General features: G+C 46.1%; 1 protein-coding gene across 3 annotated transcripts in view; it reads right to left on the bottom strand.

The window, feature by feature from the left end:
- LOC119178177 (snRNA-activating protein complex subunit 1) overlaps positions 1-24877 on the bottom strand; it is a 69284-nt gene that overhangs the window by 38173 nt on the left and 6234 nt on the right. Inside the window, exons 1-5 of one of the 3 annotated variants that reach the window (XM_037429357.2) lie at positions 18032-18410; positions 17932-17959; positions 17655-17783; positions 12597-12737; positions 6548-6661 (exon numbers count right to left, since the gene is read on the bottom strand). In XM_037429357.2, the coding sequence (XP_037285254.2) occupies positions 6548-6661; positions 12597-12737; positions 17655-17783; positions 17932-17959; positions 18032-18180 (561 nt within the window). In that variant the 5' untranslated portion in view covers positions 18181-18410. Of the gene's footprint in view, positions 1-6547; positions 6662-12596; positions 12738-17654; positions 17784-17931; positions 17960-18031; positions 18411-24877 lie in introns of those variants that run through there. The other 2 variants (XM_075889081.1, XM_037429358.2) reach the window with 2 other exon arrangements.

The raw sequence follows: 24877 nt of genomic DNA on the forward strand, positions 1-24877 counted from the left end.
CCGGCGGCTGAAACTCTGCACAAGCTCGATGCCCTGAGGCGTGCAATGGCTGCTGAAGAAATCAGTGATGACACGTGCACGCGTTTTTATGGATTCCAAAAAAGTCTGCTCAGTGACTTTAAAAAAAAAAAGGAAGCACAAAGACATCAGAAATTTTTTCTGCAAAATATAATCTTTTTCGAGTGCCGAAAATGAGTTTGCCTCCGACTCAGTGTTAATGTAGCTAGTTTTGCATATGCTCCGATGATACCGATTTCGGCTATTACGAATATTTTTTGTGACCCCGCGAGATCCGCATTGAGATTCTACTGTAAAGGTATACTGATAACGTTCCAGCACTTCTGTAGCTGAAGGTATCTTAACACCTCATTATCAGTATTTGCCAAACTTTCTTTAAGTAATATCAACGTATCCGCGTGCCTTTCACGAGCAGTGCAGCACGACTGTTTGTTTTCTGGTCCGCACTGCCACCTAAAGTGCGTCACTTTCCAATTTTCCAGCGGTTCGCACCACGTATGCTTTTAAATGCCTAAAATTAAATGAGAAATGTTTTTTATGCTTACTATTTTCAAGTATTACAAATAAAACTGTCAAAGAAAAGGCTTAGATGGCGTTCGTTTGCCGTCGCCGGCGGTGCACTGTCGACGTTTCAATGGTGGCGACGTCTCACGGCGCGGACGCGAAGCTTGCAACATGCCACGGGCCTGACGACGTGGAGCAGCCGAAAGCCCGAGCCAAGCTAGTGCACGATCACAATGCGAGATCGGGCAAAAAAAAAAGCAAAGCAAACACGGAAAACAAATACAAGGCCAGCATGCGGGGCAAGCGCGCACTTTGACCAATCACCTGCGCACAAGCGACCTTCGGAAAAGTAGTGGTAGCGTCACTCTCGCTGCACTGGTGCCATTTTGAAGATAGGGAAAAGACGCACAAAGAAAGCAGCTTCGAAACAGCACCAAGATGGCGGCGCCCAGTCGCCGCATTCAAAAGTTACGAGTGCGTGAACTTCGAACATAATTAGCCAATTTTCAGTCATTTCACTTCCACCTAGGCATGTAAAACGCTGTTTTTTTTTTAAATATTTCTAGATTGAATACAGCCTTCATGTTTCGCCGGAAGGTTATTAAATTTTTGAACAACGCGATAATACACTTTTTCAAAAATCCACTTTTGCGATTTTTCGCCATTTCAAGACCCGCATCTCCCCTTAACTCTTTTGCATCATACATCTGTGGCAGTGTTTTCTGACAACGGCCAAAGATTGGCTGAATCACCCATGGTATCCCCAAACTAGATCAAAGCTCGACCTTTTGGTGCCTTAGCCAGTGGTAGGGTCACTGCTGTACACATTAAGGGAGGAAGAGGCACTTAGCCATCAGGCATCCTATTATTTAAGCTAGGGTGATGAAAACTTATGAGATGGTGTATTTACAGTCGACTCCCGGTAATTCGAAGTCGCTTAATTGGAAGTTTCGGTTAATTAAAAATGAGCAAGTGGTCCCATCAGTTTTGCATGCAATCGTATAGAAAAAAATGCTCGATAACTCGAAGTTAAAAACCCATAATATTGGTTAATTAGAAGTTTTTTCAATCGACAGTCTCGTTGCGACCGTAATTTTACAGTAAAATGGGGAACTTTTCATATGCCAAAACATCTGTTGGACCGCGCTGGTGTCTTCGCCATCACTACTGTCCGCAGCGCCACAGATCTTGAAGCGGCAATCTTTTTAACGCTGACGAATCGCATCGGCGGCATCGACTGACTCTTTAGTTGACTTTCGTCGAGACTCGAGTGTGTCACCGCGTCACCCGCGCGCTGGGTTGATTCCACACGTGTTTCCGCGCTTCTGATTTTGAGTGTTGTGGTGGTGACGTACGTTTGATAATGGCAACTAGTGGCCCTTACCGAACGCTAGACCTAGCGACGAAAGTCGAAGTCTTAAAGGAAGTTGACCAGGGAGGCACCGCCAAACAAGACATTGCAAGAAAGTACGGCATTAAGTAGTATTACACGCTGTCGACTTTCATAAAGAATAAGCGCTCAATATTGGATGCGTTTGAAAGTGAAAAATTCAAGACATCGCGGAAGCGGATGCGCACCGGCGCCTACCCCGAGTTGGAGGAAGCACTGCTGATTTGGATCAGAGAGGCACGAAACAACAAACTTCCTCTCAGTGGTGAAGTCGTCACGGCAAAAGCGTCATCGCTTGCTGAAATGTTGGGCCTCAACGACTTCGCTGCTTCGGATGGGTGGCTTACGCATTTCAAACATCGCCACGACTTGATTTTTAAAAGCGTGTGTGGGGAGAAGGCGTCAGTCGATGAGGAAACGTGCCTGACATGGAAAGCGGGCAAGCTTCGCGAGTACCTCAATACCAGCCGGCAGACATTTTTAATGCAGACGAGACTGCGCTTTTTTATCGGCTGCTACCGGACAAGACCCTGACATTTAAAGACGACGACTGTTCTGGAGGCAAAAGAAGCAAAGAGAGAGTGTCAGTGCTAGTCGCGGCGAACATGACTGGCACAGAACGGTGTCGCCTGCTTGTGATCGGGAAGGCTGCCAAGCCTAGGTGCTTTAAAGGCGTGAAGACGCTTCCTGTGGATTATGCCTCGAACAGAAAGGCGTGGATGACATCCGATATATTTAAGGACTGGATCACCAAACTCGACCGCAAGTTCGCGCAATCAAGCCGTAAGGTGTTGTTCCTTGTGGACCAATGTAGTGCCCACATGAACGTACCTGCTTGAGTGCCATCCGTCTTGTGTACCTGCCTGCAAACACGACGTCCGTGTTGCAGCCCATGGACCAGGGCATAATAAAAAATGTGAAGATATTGTATAGGCAGCATCTCGTCGAGCGCATGCTCACCTCGCAATACGAGGTGAGTTTGCTTAGTGCCATCAACATGCTAGCGCGAGCTTGGACCCGCGTGAAAGAAGAAAGCATCGCCAATTGTTACCGGGCCTGTGGTTTCATGGAAAACACGGGGGATGCTTCTCCTTGTGCGCCAGTGGAAGTGCAAACAAATGAGCTCGACGACGGTAGCTTTCGCGCCGCTCTCGGTGACGTCCGTTTTGACGAGTATGTCGCTGTGGACAGCAACGTCGAAACATGCGGTCCACTAACGGACAGCGAAATCGTGCAGATGGTTCGGCCCCATGACTGCATTCCTGAAAATGACGATGATGACGACGACATCGGAAATGAGCCACCACCGAGGGCTGCCGATGTAGCTGCGGGTCTTGCTCTTGCGCAGCGGTTTTTTGTTGGAGAGCACAACGCCGAAGAAGCACTTCGACACGTGTATTCCTTACAAAACTTGCTAGCCGCAGCCAGATTCGGCAAGCAGAAGAAGATGACAGACTATTTTTCCTCAAAACTGTCACGCTTTTAAACTAATAAAAGTGTCGTTTTTAGTGCTTTTTTGCTTAATTCGAAGTTCGTTTAATTCGAAGTTTTTTGCAGTTCCCGTGAACTTCGTATTAACGGGAGTCGACTGTATATGTGCAGATGTCAAATATGAACACAGTTTTTATGTACCTCTTACCATTTTGTTTTTAATTAGTCATTAATTAAAAGTTCTGTTGATCACCTTTTCAGTAAATTGGCAGTACCGATCTTGCTGACATAAATGTCATTACATTCTACAATTAGCAAAGAGTGCAAAAAGCAAGTTTCATGGCTCTATCTTTCCTACATCAAAAGTTATGAAGCTTAGAAGTTCATCCTTCCATTATCAAGGAACGATAATTTTTTGTATTTTATTTTTTCTAAAAATTTATGCCGTCCTATAGTTGCTAATGGCACTTTCTTGTACTTACTAAGCATTCAGCTTCTTAGCAAGACAAAGACTATCAAATTCCAGGGTACCAAAGCTGAGAAGCACTTGTCAGAAGAATGAAATGTGGCCAAAAAACTGAAACTGAGAAAATGGCAAAAAACAAAACTCTGCATATTAAAAGAATTTACACAAACAAAAATGCTTCTCTTTTCATATATATGCCTCGGAAAGCACCAGGACAGTAGTCTTTGTCACACCTTGTCGTTGCCGCCGCTCTGCTTGTTGCAGGTACCTGAAAGATGCTGAACGCTTTCGCTCGGCACTCATGATCCAACGAGAATCCTTCTCTTCTGCCTGTCGCTCGCTCATGGAGTTTTGCTCTAGCTGAAGTTCTTTGAGGACACGTATGGAGGCTTCTTTCATTCCTGAATTGAAGCGCATCACGGCTTCAGCAACTGCAGTCTCAACGGCGATGAGTGAAGCATGCTTCTCTTTAGGCATTAGAGACCATATGAAAGAATAGAGTGCCTCGTTTGCATTTTGTGTCTTGCCTCTTTGGCAGCGTTTTAGCAGCTCCTTGTCACAAAGTTGCTCGTACACTGGAAGTAGTGCATCACGGACATTTTGTGGAAAGTTGTAGATGTGTCTTGGCAGCGGTTATCCCTTAGCAGCAGCATTCTGCTTGCACCATGAGTCACTGACACTTAGGCACAAGGTGTGGTTGGACTTTCATCAGTCGATGTCACATGATAATATGTGGCCATGGCTGGCTGGTGCATTGCCTCTACGTCACCAACATTGAACTTCAGAGCCCAGCCATAGTGTCTCAACAATTTCTCTATGACATCACCTGTCAAGCGGTGTCTTCACCTTAGTGTTTCACCAGAACCTTTATACTTTTGAACAAGATTGCGTAGTGCAGTACCCATTTGTTTTTGGGCATGGTTTATACAGTCCTCTTTTTGAACCTGTATGAAACCGTAAACTGTTGAGTCTTCAACAGCACAAAATGATCTACTTCCCCCATCACACAGCATCACTGTGTACCGCAAGCCGTGACAGGAAATTGAGCGCTCAAAGAGAGTGACTGCTGCCTCCACTTCCATGTGCCCTGATTTGCACTATTTATTTTTCCAACAGATGTGCGTTGACTCCCAAACCAAGTAATTTGGGTGCTTTTTTTGGTGGTGCGCACTTGCACCCAGCACAAAAATAGGACAACATAGTCTAAAACGTAGCCAGAAAACAGCTATATAACAACTCACTGTCAACAAGCCCACAGGTTGTGGCACTCTGAAATCAGCTTCTTCGCAAGTCCATATTCACGCTCACCTTTTTTCAATAGAAACGGTCCCACTAGTGGCATGTCCGGCATTTGGCCGTTCTTTCAAGAAGCTTGTTTATCACGGATTAGTCGGCGATGCGGTAGGTAGCCGCCGCCGCCGACGGGTCCGAGTCTTTGCGCGCTGTCGCGAGCGTTCGCAGCTTGCACTCGCTTGCCGAAGTTGCCGATAAGCTGCTGATCTTATCAGCACTCACTTTCTGCTGTTGGGCACGATTGGCGCTCGTCAAAAAGGTTGTATCTTTCCTTATGCACTGCCTATCGCCAAAGTCGTCCAAGGCGACCAGGAAAACAGGCGGAGATGTTGGTGTTTCATCCGACGGATCGTGTTCCGTCGCCGCGCCGTCCTGTACTAGGTGCGCGTCAGATATACCCGCTTCATTATCTCTTTTTGCCGTAGATTTCTTGCGCTTTTTTCCAAACTTGTGAGCGGTGCGGAACTTGCGATACGGCTTCAGCATGATGAAAGGTTCAAGCCAGGTTCAAAATGTGGCCAAGAGCGTAGGCCTAACCCACTGGCCCGGTGCCTGCGGCGCGGTTCGTCGAGCTGGTTCTGCGGCGTGCCTGATTGTGCAGACTTGAGAAACGCTTGCTCCTATTTCTCGCTAGCTCGCGCGGGTTCAGGAAGCCGACGAGAACAATGACATGTGAGCGGGATACACTCGCCGCTTCATAGGCGCTCTACCGCCGCATGCAGCAGACAGCTCGGGAACACGCGGCTGGGAGCGTAGGCCTACCGCACTGTCCCGCCAGCTTCATCGAGTTCGTTCAGCGCCGTACCAGTATACCGTCGAACGTAAAGACTATACGAAGATGCTTGCTTTAATTTCTCGCTAGGTGACGCGAGTTTAGGAAGCCGACGAGTACAAAGTGACATACACTCGCTGCTTCGTGTGCGCTCCGCTGCCGCAAGCAGCAGACAGCTCGGGAGGCCCGATGAAAAGGCGAGATTTAGTCATGTGTGCTCACCGCACCAATAGGCTCACGCGACGGGGCTTCTTTTTCACGCCGATTCACGGCGTGCATACTGAGTGGACGAAAACAAGCACGGTGGGATATGAAAAAAAAAAAGGCGGCTCTTTCGAATGCGACCAAGATTGCTGCTGTAGCAAGCGTAGAACGGCAACACCGCAACGCTGAAAAAGCCCGTTTTTCACACGCGCCCATCGCCAAAAATTCAGCTGATTAACGTCGCATAAACTACTCTCATGGCTAAATTACCAATCTAGGACCCGTGAAAATTGGCGAGATTATGCAGCGATAGTGGGAGAATCCAAATATAGCCTTTTCAAAAAATCTTATTTTTTAGCAATTTTCGGTCTCAAAGACCCGCTTCCCCCCTTAAAAGGTCTTACTGCATGGCTTCAAAACAAGCACAGAAAATCTAAAAAATATATTCTGGAGTCCTCGAGTTTCATACCTGGATTGTGCCTTGTTTACTCATCGCTTCCATGGGAGCAAACACCTTGGTATTCGCTGCATGGATCGTTCTGGCATCCTCAACACCTTGGCCATGGTACATCACGGGGCTCCTCTGCATAAAGCTTTCAGATCAATGTAATTACTCGAATCTAACGCGCACCTTTTTTCCGGTTAAGTGAGTTCATAAATCGCATGCGCGTTAGAATCGAGTACGAACAAAAAAATTACGGCCAATCTATTGCCATCGGCAAATCTAAAATGGCCGCCCCCTACGTGCGTCGGCATGGCGCGTCGTCCATTTCTGCCTATGTGTTTCTCATGTGCGGCACTTCGTACGTGTGCTGAGGAATTCGTCATCTAGTAGTGCATTAGCATCGACGGCGTGGAATGGCCGACTCCAAAAACTCGAGTGCACCATGATGCCGCTTTTAAAAGAAAAGTCATCGCGTGTGCAGAAACGGACGTAAATCGGGCCGCATCGCGGTCGTTTGGAGTTCCCGAAACGTGCGTGCGGGACCGGCGGAAACAAAAGCAGAAGATTTTCGACAGCAAAGCTTTACGCAAAGGCTTCAGTGGACCACAGCAGGGTCGGTTTCCGCAAATTTAAGAGCTGCTCGGCGAGTATGTGCTTTAGCAGCGAGCAGCACAGCGGCCAGTGACGGCAGCACTGCTCCAAGTGCAGGTTATGCAATTAGTCTTAGAAAAATGTCTAATGCGGAGCCAGTTTTAAGCGAGCAGGTGCTGGCTAACTAACTTTATGAAGAGGAAAGGCTTTTCCCTCCGAAGGGGAACATGCATATGCGAAAAGTTTTGCGGAGGAGTACGATGAAAAGCTTCACAGTTTTCAGAGGTTCGTCCTAAACTTGCGGCGCAACAACGACTACCTGCTTGGGCAAATCGGGAATGCCGATCAGGCGCCTCTTTACTTCGACATGCCTGGCACCACAACCGTCGAGAAGAAGGGGGCGAAGCAAGTTCGCGTGCTGACATCGGTCCACGGTAAAACTACAGTGACGGCAATGCTCTGTTACACGTCAGATGGGCACAAGCTTCGCCTGTACCTCATATTTAAATGGAAGACGCTCCCGAAAGGAGTCGTTTTTTCGAGTGGTGTGATCATGCGGGCCAGCGAGAAAAAATGGGTGCGCGTTGCAATCGATGTCTTACGTTTTTTTTTTTTTTTCGCGGTGGAAATCGGGTGCGCGTTACAATCGAGGGCGCGGTAGAATCGAGTAAATACGGTATGTAGCGTCATCATCATCACCATTCATCATCATCGTCATTTTTCTAGCCACCGCGCTGTGCCTCTCGTGCAGCTCATGCGACAGCTCGAGGCGCGAGCAGTAGAGAACGAGCACCAGGCCTGGCGGTACGGACGTGGCAGCCGCCGCCGCTCCGCTTCGGCAATCGCCTTTGATAATAAAGTGGCGAGAGAACGACACATTGGCCGCCGTCCCGTCTTCTTCTCTTGCTACATTGGTCACCTGAAGGACACGCCCTTCGGCGAGCTACCAGCTGCCATGCTTCCGCCACTCTGCCCGCCAGTGCCGCCGTTCCACCCGGCCTTACCCCAGGCATGGCTCATGCGGCTCGACGCCATTCTCGCTGTGATTGGCGTCGCGGACCAGCCGCTCATGCACGCCATCTTGCTTGACGCGCTTCCGGTCGAGTTTCGCCATCTTGCTACCACATCGATCACGAGCCCGCAGCCCTATGACGCCCTCTGCACTGAGCTGCTCACCTGCTACGTCCTCACGTCCCGACCACTTCCAGAGTCCTGCGACTTTGGGGCTGTCACTGTGTCGCAACGTGTGCTACCAATCGGCACGCAACCCTCTAATGACCACGACCTCACCATTCCGGCTACGACTCCCTCTACCTCATTTCCGGTCACAGGAGCATTGAATCCTGCACCCGACCACGACGACGAGGTAGAAGACGCTCGCACTTCCACTGACTACACCACCGAGAGCTGCGTTCCGTTGGCGCCCACGTACAAAGGTTCACCGCAGGTGCCTGCCACATGCACAATTCCTGTGACACCAACGGCACGCGACACCTCAGCGACCCCAGAATCCACGACGGCTACCTTGCCGTGCGCCTCGAAGTCTGGGCACGAGATATTTTCACCCATTATGCGGCACCCAATCCCGGAGCTTCCGCAGCCGACATTATCCAACAAACATGATCTTCCATCAATCTTGGCAATCTGCGGATCCTGCAAGCAGCCACTACCATCTACCTTGACGTCTCCTGCAGCTGAAGTTGTTGCCCACAACATGCTACAGCAGAACTTCCGAGATGCTGCTACAATGACCAAGGACCAGATGATAGATTTGCTAATGGCAGAACAGCCAGCACAACCCATAACAACCACTCCGGCGGACATACACCAGGCTTCCCCGACGAGCACGGGTGCGCCTGCTAAGTCTCCGGTAGAGCCCACGCCTTCCGGATCCCATGGCCAACCTCCAGAGCCTTGGAAGGGCGACATCACAACGCAACAATCTACCTTGAATTCAGACATGACCCTCATCATGACCTAGGCGACTACCACCTTTGCGCGGAACATCGGCAGACCGGTCACAGTGGACCTAACTGCCTGCAGTGACTTCCGTGCACTATTTCGACCACGGCGTTTCCACGCCCATCGACTCGGTCATCCGCGCCGGCATGTCAGCCACACTGCAACGCTCAGGTCGGTGTTCTATCGACGGCTACGTACGGAACAGAACTGCCAGCCCACTGCTCCTTGTCAACAGCCATGTCGGCGCCATATGTGCTGTTGGAGACGCCACCGCATCCTTTATGTTTCAGTACTCGGTTGTACTGGTTCCGCTTCAATGCATAGCACCATCTCGCCACTATCACCGGCTCGGCCTTTCCGGCACCCTCTCACGGCTCCACCTGTGGGTACCTTTGTCAGACACGCATTCTCGAAGCACCGGGTGCGCTCTCGAGTGATCCCACCAAGTCATCGTGGGACGCTCGTGTTTATGGCCACCGCGACCCGGCGCTTCCATCTTTGCCCGCTGCGCTTCTCCCAGTGTCGCCCGCCAGAGACCCACTGGTTGCCAATTGTCCCTTCCCGTTGACGACCTGGACTGCTCACGGACCCGGTTTCGTTTTGCGAACCTAACACGCTTGTATATACGCTCTCATTATTTTCATTCCGGTTTTATTTCTGCGGGGGGGAGTAATCTGTAGCGTCATCATCATCGCCATTCATCATCATCGCCATTTTTCTAGCCACCGCGCAGCGCCTCTCGTGCAGCTCACTCGACAGCTCAAGGCGCGAGCGGTAGAGAACGAGCACCAGGCCTGGCGGTTCGGACGTGGCAGCCGCCGCCTCTCCGCTTCGGCAATCGCCTTTGATAATAAAGTGGCGAGAGAACGACACGACCACGTTGGCCGCCGTCCCGTCTTCCTCTCTTGCTACACGTATTCAATGCCAGCAAAATATGGCAGTAGCCAAAGTGCATGTTGCAAAAGATAACTTGAAAAGTGCTTGAAACTAGTACCGACATTTCATTTCTTTAAATTTTTTTGCAGATGTCATGCATACGGGCACACAGTGTTCAGAATGCAGTTACGACCACCTTTCTATGCCAAACATGACAGCACCTCATGCCCCCAAGGTACTACAAGATAATAAAAAAAGCGACATTCTCTCCTCTCTGGGACATTCAAGAGCACTTGTTATGTTGGTGGGTACACCTGGTCATGTCACCAGGAGTGGTGGCGTAGATTGGTCCAAAGGCAACCTATGACTTCCCCTTTTCTGCCCAGCAAGTTTCTGGACGACAGTCAAATGCTTGCTCTTACATGGCCTACTTGCAGGGCCACAAGGAGGGGAGAACCCCGATAACGAGGGTTGAGGAGGTTCAGGCTCCTCCATAACTTCGTTAATGCTCCAACTTTTCAGGTGATACTAAATTATTTACAAGCCTTCACATCGACCATTAGTTGCCAAAGTTAGCTGCCCTACACGCAAACACCCCCCGAAAAAATTCCCGAGTATGGTCCTGCCTTCTTGCGTGCACAAATATTGCATGTTTTGTTTGCAATCTGCAGCCCCATGTAGCTTGCATTTCAAGTACATTGATTTTCGAATGTATTGGTGCTTGGCTGTGTGATTAGGGAAAGGGGCATAACACAACAGATGAACAGTAACATGCCATACATTCTTTGCAGTTAGTGGACCGGCAGTGGCTTTACTTGAGGGAGACAAGACTTCCCTGCCCGACAGATGATGGAGTCTGGGGCCCATTCTCTGTCACAGCCGCATAAGGATACGGCAAATCTGCTACAGAGGAGTGGTTGCTGCAGCTACACCACGACATCACATGCCATTGCTGATCACTCAAGAATCAGCATCATTGCTAGGCCTATTTTTGGTTTCCATCCTGTGGTGTACACGTATCCCTAAGGGGTACGGCCACCAGCGTGGGTCCGGTCTTAGCGAGCCGCAGGGCACGCGTCAACCGTCGCCGTGGCGGGAAACACGATACTGCTCAAGTCGCAACACTTTATTGTGGCAACACCAAACGCAGTACAGCCCGTTGCAAAAAGGCGCGGCGGGAAAGCAAGTAGGCTTATCCACGCCACGGGCACAAAGTACTACACAGGGGTGCCACGAGCACGTCTCCGCGGTAAAGCTGATCCACGGAGACACCGGAGCAAAGGCCCGGTTGCTCGAGCGAGGGCAAAGGCGCTCGCGTTGGCTTCGAAGGGAGACGGGTCGGCGTAGCTAGGCCACGCACTAGGACACCGTACTGCCCTTCGGCCGTGAGTACGCAGCGGGGCAACAAAAGGTGAGCGTTCGCATCGGGCGCGAGGCGCCGTCAGCGAAGTCCGACGAGCCCCGAGCGACGGGACTCGACGGACGGAAAAGAATGCGTGGCTCACCGTTTGAAGTCCCGGACTGTACTCCCCGCTCCCGACGCAGCGCGCGAAAACCTCTCGGGGGTCCCCGCGCGCGGCGCCACAGTCAACATCCGCTACCGGGTGAGGGAGTTAAACGTCACTCCGCCCTTCCCAGCGCGGCTGACAGCAAAGGAGGGCAGACATGTCGGGACATGAGAATGGCAGAAAAGGCGGGAAAGCCCGCGCAAAGGCAGCGGGCTAGCCTCAATTCCCACAATCCGAGCAGTATACGGCATATGGCAAAGCAATACAACATGTAGGCAACTTGTATACAGCAATTGGGAATGAACCACAGATACCATCAGCCAAGATATTGTTATTGCCATATTTCTCTCTTCTTGCTGCAGCTTAAAGGAACTGACAACTGACCAGAACATAAAATGAGATGACTCTACTGATGGAAAGATTGTCCGGCACATTGACTCAAAAACCAGCCTCGTTTTTTTCGTGCAAGTGGATTTATGTTTTTATTTCTTCACTGAAAGCCGCAAAAAAAATGACCAGTTGCGCCTCGGGCGGTAAAACCAGCGGCAACAACGATCCATTGTACATGGCCACGCACAAGGTCAACGATTCTTTCTATAGTACAGAAATATTGTTCGTTTCGTAATATTAAAAAAAATTACTCGATAAAAATGCACGTAAAGGCACGTCTTGAGCAACATTTTGGCGTGACCATGCAACCATGCATGCAGTTTTCAGGTCGCTGAGATCTTGGAGGGACATAGTTTTACTGTCTAATTTAAGTGTTACAAATGATGCGCACTACTACTTGGTGCTGCCGTGCATATGTGTAGTGTCATTAGCACTGACTTGGTTTGGCTCGTGTATCGAGAGGGCAAAGAAATTTTTGGTCTAGGAAAACTACGTTCTTCTACTCACAACTGATGACACTGAAACCAAAATTTCTGCGGAATAAGCTCTTTCACGCTATCACACTAAAAACGAGAAGCCAAGGTAGAATGAGGAACCCAAATGATGCGGTCCGATAGCTGCTCCGTTATAAAAAAAAATTCATTTAGCACGCATTCCTCCCCAGGTGCAATTTACATCTGAAAGCCTTGCACAAGATTCACAAACTAAATAGCGGAGTGCCTCTAGGGCAACAAGCAGTCACCTACCTGACTCAAGAGTGCCACAAGGTGAAAGCAGTGCTCCAGGCGCATTCTGTAAAGGATGTAGCAAATGTCCAGGTGCTGCTCTCTAGTGGCAATCCGCAAGACCACCTCCGACTGCTCCCAGTCTGCAAGCCTGAGTCTTATCTGCACAATATGTGGTGCCAAAGTACTGGATAAAGTGCTCGTTCACTTACTGCTACTGCGATGCTTCAGACAAAACCTAGCAGCACAGAAGTTAGGGCTAGCGAGAAATCTTATGAAATCACCACCTTAAGCAATGAAAAACTCTAACATTAGTCACACGAGAAAGCCTAATGATACAACCCTCTTTCAAAATAGCTCATACTCTAACGGACCAACAATGATAAAAAACAACAAACACTTTAAGAACATATGATAAAAGAACCTACCCTGACTTACCGGATGTTAATTTTAATTGTGTAACGTAAAAAATTTTGCCTGGAGCCCGCAGTCTGTCTTGAACGATGAAAAAGACAAAAAAAGTGCAGTAAAACGCACCAAATTTTTGCGCAAGTTTTTTTCAAAGTATCCTAACCTGCTGCGTTCATCGTGCAAAGATGTGATCAGAAGATGCACGATCTGGCAACATGCTATATTGTTCACAGCGTTCTTTGCATCACTGTCAAAATCGGAGAGACATCTTGCCTACCAGTCTTGACACAGCTATAACTACTGTCTTTGGTACAAGGTTTGTGAAGCACAACAAAAAAAAAAATGAAAAGAGAAGAAACCCACAACAGGCACAGAACGGCATTGACATCCAACTACTTTCAATCGGAGACATCAAGCCATCTTTCATGTATGCACATGCATCAACAATCAAGAATGATCATAGAAAGTGCACTTGTTTATCAGTTATATTCAAGCTAAGTGTGCTCACTCAGTGATCTCCCGTTTTCCTAATGTGCGCCGCCTTCAACATGCCTAATAATGCCTAACACAACTTTGCTTTTATCAGCGAAAAAAGGAGCTGAGCTAGTTTGCGTGACGTGCAAAAAAAAAAAACTAAAATTGCACCTGTTTGTTATTTTTTTAACAACACATGAAAATTCTATGCAAGTAGAGAATAACTTGATGTTTCCGTTTGTCTTTTCATAACTGCTTGCCCAGATAGTTTTTTATGAACTCTGTGTCCTTCCTCATTTATTCCTCCTCCTGCGGCATATTTACACACAGCTGTGGCAAGAATTGGCAAATTACAGTCAGACACAAAGCACTTCACTTGTCTATATTTAAGCTTTCTGCCATGGTCTGCTGATCTTGAAAACAGCATCACAAAATTAAATAAGACATAGACAAACGTAGATATAGTCCAGGCACTTATAAACACTGGTGCAATGAGAGATTTTCATTGGCAATGATTTTTTTCCATAATGGTGTGGTACCTCTTTCAATGAGCTTGGTTGCGCACTATTGTAATGCAGGAGGAGCAGAGGTTATACATCCAGCACACAATGACGAAAATTATACAACTTGTTAAGGAATGCAGTTATAGACGGGACTGTCCCACGTGTAACTTAGTCCTCGAGATTCAGCAGTGAAAATGGTGAAAATCATTTCGACAGCACTTTCAAAATCACTAATACAGATAATTGAAAGTACTACAACATAGTCATCAAGATATCTATATGCACTGACATAGGAGTCGCATATCTTAGCATCAAAAGGATACTGAACAAAATTTTTGCTGCCAATATTTTCAGCCAAATCCAAATATTGGATCCTGAAATCGATAGACACAACCTTCATTCCAAGCAGAAACTATGGTAAAATGATGAATTCAATGCGTTTTTCACAAACTGTTGCGTATAGCAGCAGCGCGTTGAACTAGAGAATGTGACGTTGGGCGACATCAAACTGGCCGGAAACTGGCAAGCCAACAATGCCAGCCACCGCCCCCCATATCTCAACTCGCTCACCTTACACTTCGCTGCCCAGAATTGGTATGAACAGCAACAGCAGCGATCAATGCTTCCGGCTGGGGCAAAGCGCCAGCGTTTTTGTGGAAGGGAAAGAGTGGACTGAAAGGACAGCTGGAGAAGAGGAAGAGGAGGACAAGAACACGTGCATCCTGCATGCGCCTCGGTGAGTTTGACGTCACTGCTCGTGAGCAGCCACCACGTGCTCACAATCCATCGAAAATACAACGAACTGTTAAAAAATACGGGAAATAAACTCAGTTTGTCAGAACAGTGGCATCTTCTGAGTGGAATTTCCAGGTTCCGTCCCTTTTTTCAATTTTTGTTCAGTATCCCTTTAATACACATGTCAATTGATGTAGGGTAGACATCCAACAATACCAGTGCAATGAACGAACCTATACGAATGTCGGCTTTCTAAATTTATTCTGGTAGCTGAACATGATGACAACTGACCAAGGACAAAAATGCAACAGTTCATAAACGTCTGCAGAAACTCGTTAGACCGGTTGGGTGCTGGAAGAACAAATAAGGGTGTCCACCAATTTAGTTTTCAAATTCACTGGCTTTTCCAGGTGTTCTTGTGATGATTCTGAGCATATTCATTGACTTGTAAGTCAGCTTGGACAAATAGCTGTATACTGGAAACAAGCCCTAAAGTGGTAAAAATCAATCAATCAAAAAACAAATGAATAAATAAATAAATTAGGAAGAAAAAGACAGAAACACGCTGAAACTTAGTGCGGAATTGAGGACATCTACCGTTGCATAGCCACTGAATGAGCTTGACCCAGCCCGGCTAGCCTCTGTTTACAGTACTTATGGCCAAACTAGAACTTCCTTAAAAAGCCCTTCACCAGGCCCCATAACAAATTTCAGTTAGACAGTGACAGTTGTGTGTGGGATTGAGTGTGTTGTCAAGAGAATTTTTTCAGTCGTTTAATTACGAGCCGAGAAAATCAGCATTTAAAAGCGCCACAAGCCCATGATGTAAAGAGGCGAGCTCAAAACTCTTGCTGTTCGCCCCGAGTAGCCTTCAATCTCTTCCCTACCCTTTCTAGCAACCCAGCGAAAGGAACACATCACGCATATGTCAGGGCATGTGCGCACTACCAGCCCGAGCAAGTCGAAGCCGCCGAGCATCCGTGTGGTGTTGCGTTTTGCTGACTAGTACTATTTCATGGCCTACTGCCTCGCCCATTATCAGGCTTGCAAGCTATGCCAAGCACAAAAACTGCAACATTTCACAAGCATGAGAGTGGCGGTATTATGAGCCAGTGCTGTAATTATGTTTATTCAGACGTGGTACAATAAATTAGCATAATGAGTCTTTAAATGCGCCAGAACATTACTGTCGTTCCAAGGGCTGGCATTTGCTCAACGAGTTAACAGTGGGGACACACACATGCATACCTCCCCATATCGCTGCAATTCACGGGGAAAAAATAAAAATAAAAAAATGCTCACATTCCCTTTGTGCGTCATTATTTCTGTCACCTCTAATTATTCTATTTCCACAACAAACTGCACAACACATGTCATGTCAAATACCTTTTGCAGTGTCATGTGCCACTGCTGGCAATGTCAAAGCACAGTTGTCCACGTATAGGACAGACGTGACAGCACCACTGTCTACGCAGGGCAATTCTATCGTGCACATCCTCCCCTAATTTTCAGGGCACAAGCATGCAAGAAGGGCAAGCAGCATTTAGCTTGAAATTTGGACAATTATTGCGGCACGTGGCGTTGCGAATTTTGGCAGACGTGATCGTGAACGCCCAGTGTATGCACTGCACTCCCAAGCTCAAAATTGTCAAACTAGGTGAGAACCCTTTAAGTTGAGCTAAAGTGACGACCAAGACAAACAAGATGAAATTTGTCGCAAGTAACGTCATTCTTCGGATTTAAGCAACAGTGCGCACTGTCCTTTCCTTTTTTTATACTTATGCTTAGCTCGTCACTGTACATGCAGAAAAATAAGCGACTTTGTAAGCTTTTCCCAAAGGTAAAAACTCCTTGAGTCGGTTTCCACGACCTAGTCACATTTTTTCGAAAATTCCCCCATTTTTCCAGATATGTCCAGATTCCCTCACAATTCCAGGTTGGTAGACACCTCACTTTGTTCACTGGTTGGTTCAATACACTCATATACCCCACCGAAAAAACCTTCATGTAGAATTGAGTAGAGGAGGTTTTTAACAAGGGCACAACAATTGCATTACTTTTTCATTGCTCCTAAACATGTTCCGATAAGCTGTGGTCAGCGTCTTTTGATGTGTTGCTCGTACTGGAAAGGAACTGTTTGTTATACTTCCCAACTTGACAGGGCCTTAGTACCGCATGTTATGTTCAACAAAACCTATGTGTAAGGAAAGCATATCCAACATTCTTTGTAGCCACTAGATGTAGGCACTGGGCTGGCTCCACAACATTGGGGTGGATAACTGAATGAGTTGGGCTTGCATGTTTTGAGGCGAGGTGGGTGACCAACAACTAAAAATACACACACAGAGCTCCATGAGGTTAGGATGGCTAACTGGGCTCGCAGGTGCCCAGTTAGCCATCCTAACATAATGGAAACGTCACAACCATCCTAACATCATATGCAACAATGCTGGCGTTCGATTTATAGTTGAGCAATGAGGCTCTCCAGCTGTATACGGCCGAGAAAATAGCTTCATTGTTGGAATGCACAGTCAACCAGCGTTAAAAAATTTCCAACAAGGTTCGCTCATGTTATCTGTAGCCGTTCAGGGGCTACAATAGCAATGAAATGTTAATTAAAGCGCAACGCGCAACCTTTTGAAAGCTCGCAACAAGCTTGCACTTTACGCTCAGCAGAACCATACTCGAAGTGGTAGAGTATAACTGACTGTGTTCAATGAAATGTTAATTAAAGCGCAACGCGCAACCTTTTGAAAGCTCGCAACAAGCTTGCACTTTACGCTCAGCAGAACCATACTCGAAGTGGTAGAGTATAACTGACTGTGTTCAATGAAATGTTAATTAAAGCGCAACGCGCAACCTTTTGAAAGCTCGCAACAAGCTTGCACTTTACGCTCAGCAGAACAATACTCGAAGTGGTAGAGTATAACTGACTGTGTTCTCTGTGATCACAAACCTTTAATTTCGGCAAGATGGGCTGGGAGGCGTAGACACCATAGAGCATGTAAAGCGCGAACACCTTTTCTCGGAACGAGCACGTGGGAGCCCACAACTGCAGAATGATTGCAGCTATTTCTTCGAAGAACTGAAAAAGAAAAGAAGGAACAATCGCACAACGTGGCCAAGTAGTCGCAAGGATTCATCTTTGCGAATCGCAACCCAAAATGCCTTCTAAACGAAACCCTGGAAAGCGCGCGTCGCATATCGCGTGCACGATAACCACCGCTACTTACGAGACGAAGTTCCTGGTCCTTACGGCCACTGCAAGGAATGGAAGCAGAACGGGTTACTTTGCCTGCGAATTTCTCGCCTTGACACGACGAACGAACTTACCAAAACACCAAGGAGAACTTCATCGCCTTCCAGACTTTGGAGAATGTACTATACCGAATAGATTCCTCCGCCATGAACTTTCTCAATAGCGTGTCCATGTCGGTTTGAAAACCTGCCGATACCTTTTTTAGGACTTTCACGCGATCCATATTCTGTCACTCACTCTGTAAGTTGAAGCTAGACTCCACACCGCAACTGGAGAAACGCAACGCAAACGAACCGCCGAAGCACGTGATCAAAGGCGTTCTGAGACGGCGTTTTAGTACAGTGTACTACTGTAGTTTTAGGGCAACACCTCCCAGCCGCACAATTTTACTACAATATTTTTTAACACTTCCTGCGCATATAAGTTTTAAACACATAATTAATGCTATATGAACGTGGATTTTGCTGTACTGACCACGCACTATTTCATCCAAAGCTGTGCGAGCGTTTGCAGCTGTGTTACTACGCCAAATGTCCCGAAGTTTTTACCGGGTGTTTCGGTTTCGGTTTTCTTTGTCAAATAGTGCCAAGATAATTCTGGCACTTGGAACATTTTTTTTATGTGGACATAAATATTGCGTGAAAAGATAATATTAAGCTAGTTGGCATGTTTTGTTCTTCTTTCTTCCCTTTGCTTCTCCGTTTCGCTTGAATAAAGCAACCAGCTGTGAGCCAGCGCTCGGGTTGTCCAGACTTCTATGTCTATGGGTTGTTCCAATAGAATTTGGTCCTTTGTCTAAAGAGACTTTGATAGGTGTCGACTTTAATCCGCTTTATGAGCGCGCCATTCAAATATGCCTGCGAATGCGTTCAATTTTTCCATAGAACCAACACCTACGCAATGGGCTGTCTCTTCTTCGTATGCTTGTCAAGTTGCACCTGTGACTCGTGTCACTGGTACTGCAGTTGTCCGTTACAAATGATACCAGTCAGCAGGTTTGTCAGTTATTGTGATGCATGAAATACGTATTCTAATTTTGTTTGTTTGTGTGCGACAAGTATGAACTTGGCTGTCACCAATGCCGCATCAGGCACACACCTAAAGAACAAAGAAATCTCCGACATAGCTAGGACAGCACGTGGGGTTTCAAAGAGTCTTGAGAGTGCTGCAGTTGAGCGCCATAACCAACACCTACAAAAAATTTGTGAAAGACTAACGGTCTCCTCACAAAGAGTCGCAGGACGCAGTCAGCAATAACAAACAAATAAATGTAAGTCGTGAAAATCCATGTCTGCTAGTGCTTGCAAAGATGAGAAGAAAACGAAACAGGAAAAAGATCCGAGAATCGAAGTTAAAAAGCCAACTATATTATGGCAGGCCAGAACTTTGCATATACTTTTTGTTTCAATCTGACAACAGTTGCAGAGTGTTGCAAGATGAAAAAGCTTTGGCGGAACTTGTTCGTTGCATTATTTCAGAGTTACACTTGTCATCTGGCCCTCCTTTTTGTCATAGAGTACAGGAAATGCAGGATGTCTTGGCAAAAGCTATTTGAATAATTGGAAAGTCAGGTGTTTTCGCATTGTTGCTTGCATTTTCATTTCCACCAGTTCCACACAAGTTTATATTAACAACGTTATCTACTCTTACATTTAACTCGGCACATATTCAGCTCTGTGACGCCGTTTCTGTGTGTTTTCGTTCAATCTGTGAATACAATTTATGAAAATTTTCTTATTGATGTCACTGCACACGCAAGAAATATTCTTGCTCCCCCCCCCCCTTTTTTTTTATTCACATACTACATTGCTGAATCTAGATGTTCTCTAATCAGTGCTTTTGTAATTGAGCCCTTCAAATCATGTTGTGTTTGATATGTAGAAGTATGCAGCTCTGAGTATGTTGCAAGAATTTGGTGGGTCCGCTTTATTTATTAAAATGGGTAGTCCATCTAGAATGAAAATAAAAATAAGCCCTGCTACGTGTCTTGTTAAGCGAATCGTCCAGTAGGATTTACATTTGAATTTGCAGGACACAAAAAGGACCGCTAGTAATAATTCTTGATTTTTCTTGACATGCTGATACAGTGGACATCCTATGTGATCCCGGCCACGGCGGAAGCATTTCCATGGAAGCGAAATGGTGGAGGCCCGTGCACTGTGCGGTGTCAGTGCGTGTTCAAGAACACCAGATAGTCACAAATTTTGGAGCCCCCCACTATAATGTCTCTCATAATAACGTCATGGTTTTGGGACGTAAAACCCCAGATATTAATTTCTTCACATTATCCGTCAGAACAACTCAGCTAACGCACCAAGTGATAACTAACAGTATCACAATACACAAGCATTGCCAGGCCATAACACGAGAAACGCATTTAATATGTGCTTGAATCTGCTTTTGTGCCAATAATAAATAGCTCGAGAGATTGTTAAAATTCCTGGAGTTATAACCTAGATCTGTCGTGCCTACTCACTGAAGATGGGCTTTGATTTTTTTCAAGTAGCAATACATTAAATTTTCTCGTAGAGGATGTGCTTGTGAAACGACACCCTATTTGCACTATATAGTGTTTTAAATTTTGCTAACGTTCCTTCATATTATCTTTCTGGTATTGTCTTTCTGATTATATGTTACTGCATTGAATATACTTGTATAGCTATATCTGTGTTCATGAACAAACACTAGGCTCTATCACTATAGGTTCAATTAAGAGCAATTACTGAGCTAAAGCACTTGTAGCAAATGTTTCTACTAATGAGATCACAGTACATAACGCAGTTTCACGTGTTCTTTCTAAACAAACAGCTTTGGGTAGTAGAAAGATACTTAATCCTGTCCAAATTTAAAGAACTTTGCAATAAATTTGAGTATAAAACCTTCGTCATTCTCCGTGTTTACGCGATAAGCATTTCATGTGTATGCCCATCAGCAAAATTACGAAAGAGTTTACTGCAGCAGCAGCAGAGCATGGAGACTGATACAGAGTTGAACTTAATGCTGTTACGGATTGCAGAGAACGTTATTTTCCCTGCTGGAAACTTCATCAAATCGAACAAAAAAGCAATGACGCCCACTGCTGAAGCAAGAAATGGATCAACAGCATTTCCTGCACTTTAGGCACACCTCAATGATACCACACGAGAAATCGTCCCTTGCGAGTTATCGCATAAGAGTATTCTGGAAAAATCTTGCGACAGTTTACTCAACAGCAAAAGATTATCTGGAATTTGCAACAAGTCCATCTTTCTGAGAATATATGCCAGTACAGCATCATCAGGGTAGAAGAGAAGGAGATATTAGACGGTTACGTACTGTGGCTCACCAATTCGTGTAGTCCCCCCCTCCCCATTTAACGAAATGAGCTGTTAGGCATACGAAGAGTTTATTTTTTTTTCAATAGTTTTTGAGAAGCTTCTTTGTACACAAGCAAAAACTTCAGAGCATATTTGCAAATAAAATTTGTGAAAGTGCTCAAACCAGAGTGCAATCACGTCACGACCGAAAAATATCGCATCTTCATGAGTTATGTAGAAATAATTGTCTTGTGAAACAAATTGAAAGAGGAGCTGGGAAGCTAGCTGCACCTCGTTCCCCTTCACCTGTGATTTTCAATGATGATGAAAACATTTTTATTATGCAAAGAAATAAGGAAGGTCCCTATTTTCAGACCCCTATGGCAACCTCTGCGACAGCTCAGGCCCGCTGAACGAGCGCCCAACAGACCTCGGGGGCGCCGCGAAGGGTGCATTCCCACTGCTCTGAGGTGGACTGAAGAATTAATGGGAGGGAAGGGAAGTAGGCAGTGGTGCACCCTACGGTGACGTGAAAGGTTATGGGGACAGCACCACATCCTAGACAGGCATCTGTATATCAAGTTGGTTATATTGTTTGCATGAAGTGCACATTTGGGAAAGTTCAGGTCTGCAGCCGGCAAAGTGCAACAGCCTCCTCTCGTGTGAAGGAGTGCGGAACCCAGCTCTGTGTTGAGCGCCTCACCGCGTGGCGCTGCTCGGAGGGTGAGTTCTTGAACATGAGTAACTGCTTTTTTTTTCTCTTAAAGGTAAAACAATCACATCTCACAAATAAGTTTCAACAAAGTGTCTACATTTTTTTACTAAATGTAGACTGTCTGGACATTCTGCTTGTCTTCTCCAGGATACTTACAGGTGGCGGAAATCACCTACCACCAGTGGCATATTTACTACCACTCTTCCGAAATACACATAGCTATTAGAGTAGAACATTCTTCACTGCAAGCATACATTAGTAATTTGGGATCAAATGACCCATAACGAGGAGGTTCTGTTAATGAGGTTGTGTCAGTGTTGCGTTATTGGCTGAAATTAACTTGTGCGTTCTGGACCACTGAACTGCCTTTAGAATAACGTGTCTTCAGCAAACCTCGAAGATCTGCTGAACTACTTACCTGAGGTGCCAGTGTCTGGCAGTTCTCTTGAGTACCATCGGTAATCTAAGATCCACACTATATACAGATCCTAGAGGGCTCAACTGAGCATTACAAACTACACAGTTACACACAACATGCATGCCTCGCACACTTTATGCCGCAGGGTAAAATGTGGCAATGAAAGAAATATCACTAAGCCCATGTTAGGCTTCAAACACACTTTCTATCACTGATTAGTGTCCTGCTTTGTTCAAAAGGGGCCCAATTTCCCTGTAAGAGAGACACTCATCAGATGGACTGCTCGTGGAAAGCGGATGAGTTGCTTGCATGTGTTGCTGATCACTAGGCAAAAGGAGCTTGGCCCCATCCTAACCATCTAAACCGCTGAATCAGTACTGAGCTCAGTGCTGATAACACTATATGAAAACATTATCGAAAACAGTAAGACGGGGAAGCATGGGCTCCCTCCCCTATTGGCAGCCATAATGCTCTGGCAGCATTCTTGGCTTGCCGAAGGGCTTGGAGCCTGCGCTTCAGGGTCCGGGCTTAACAGTGCAGTCTCCTACCGTTCTCCATTCAGGTATTTTCTATTTTGCCCTTTGGCTCTGTTGCAAGCACACAGTGTATGAATTAGGCCCACCCATATTTGAGTATAGCTCAAGGTAGTAGTAAAGGTAAGTGACTAGATTCAAGAATGTGTTCATCTGCAAGAGGTGCCACGATGTCGCCTGCTACTTGCGTAGCGACGCGTGTGCTTGGGTAAAGCGGACCTTTCCTAGTCTCTAATGTGTTGCAAATTATTGATGATGTGGGGTTTAACGGCCTAAAACCATTATATGATCGTGAGAGACGCCGTAGGGGGGAGCTCCAGAAATTTCAACCACCTGGTTTCTTTAACGTGCACTAAAATCTGAGCACACGGGTCTACAGCATTTTCGCCTCCATCGAAAATGCAGCCGCCACAGCCTAATGTTCTGTAAGTTCCTCGCAACTAACTATGTTTGTCCCCAACCTTCATGTTGGCCCATTCGGCTGGCTCATTCTCAAGCCAGGTCGTGCACAATTTCATTCCTGGGGAAGAAGGAGTGAGCAGGTGCCCAAATAATATGAACAACCGGCTCGTCGCAAAAATTAGCCAGAATTCTTAGCACTTCTAACGAGATTCCGCCCATACCATAATTTTTAATAGCAGTTTTATAGTCACTGACTATGACTTTGGCTTTTGTGCAGGCTAGAGCCACCTTCTCTGCCACTTCTGCCAAAGATAATATTTTAAGCGGAAATAAGAAAATTTTATCCGACAAAATGCACTTAGCTTGGAATTAACAGTTGGCACAGCTCTTACAGAGATGAAATACACTGTGGTTTTGTCGCAGGAGCCAAATTTCTATTCGGGTTGCAACGGACTAAAATAACTCACTTCACCACCAAATGAATAAAGTGCTTAGCTAAAATGCTTAACTGCCCTGAACTCATTGGTTGTTACATGCCTTACAATACAAGAATTGCCACAGTAATTGCACACGACCCCGGTGATCAGAATGGCATATGAACACTGAGTCGAAATTGAAACAACTAAATAAATTTTCCGGGGCTACATGAAACTTCATTAGAGCAATTTTCATGACAAATTTTCTATTCAGCCAAATTATGCATCCCTTTGCACCTATATTGTTTTACAGCGAAAGCTTTTACGAGATCTCAACACGGGTCGTTGCTGGTGTCTATAAACACTATCACACAAAATGAGAAAAAACACTAAGTAAATAAAAAACACCAAGGACACAGTGGAGCTCCAACCCGGCTCCCCTGCGTGCCAGCCCAGTATTCTACCACTGAGTCACGCCGGTGCTTGAAACTCGTTTGCAAATTTGCCTTAGGCAGGCTTGATGTCGGGAAAAGAATTGCATTATTATAAGTAATAAAGTGCTTTAGAACAGCAAAAGAACAGCCAGGCGGCACAAAATATAAATTGCATAACGAGTGGGTCAACCAATGTTCCAACACATTGCAAAAGCTTGTCCTTTATCTCTATGAACTGCGGCGCATACCCACTTCAGGTCTAATTCTTCCTCATCAGCTACTGCATAAAAAATTCGCACGAAATTCCTTGCAAGTGTGTAGCGGACAACATCCTTCTCCGAAGAATGATGAAAGATATCAAAGTGAATGTCCGCCTACTACACAGAAATAATGATTATTTATGGCGCAGTGGGTACCCAGCAAGTGTGCCTATAGCAGTTTCCTAAAGAGTGTTTAGAAAAGGCTCTGAAATGCCAGAATTGCGAGAACCTACAGAATCGAGGCATATACAATAGACTAACGAATCAGAAAAATGTTGTGCAACACTACAGTTTAAATCACACAAAGTCTGCTCCTTTTTCCTACCAATATGCAATGGAGCAATGTAATATGCCTAAAAAGGGTCCTTTACACTTTACAAGAAAAAAATTGGTCAGAATTTGTCACCGTCCGACTTCATTATACTAAGTGTTACATGCACCATCAA

This window comes from Rhipicephalus microplus, chromosome 1 (assembly GCF_043290135.1).
Source record: "Rhipicephalus microplus isolate Deutch F79 chromosome 1, USDA_Rmic, whole genome shotgun sequence".
Taxonomy (NCBI): domain Eukaryota; kingdom Metazoa; phylum Arthropoda; class Arachnida; order Ixodida; family Ixodidae; genus Rhipicephalus; species Rhipicephalus microplus.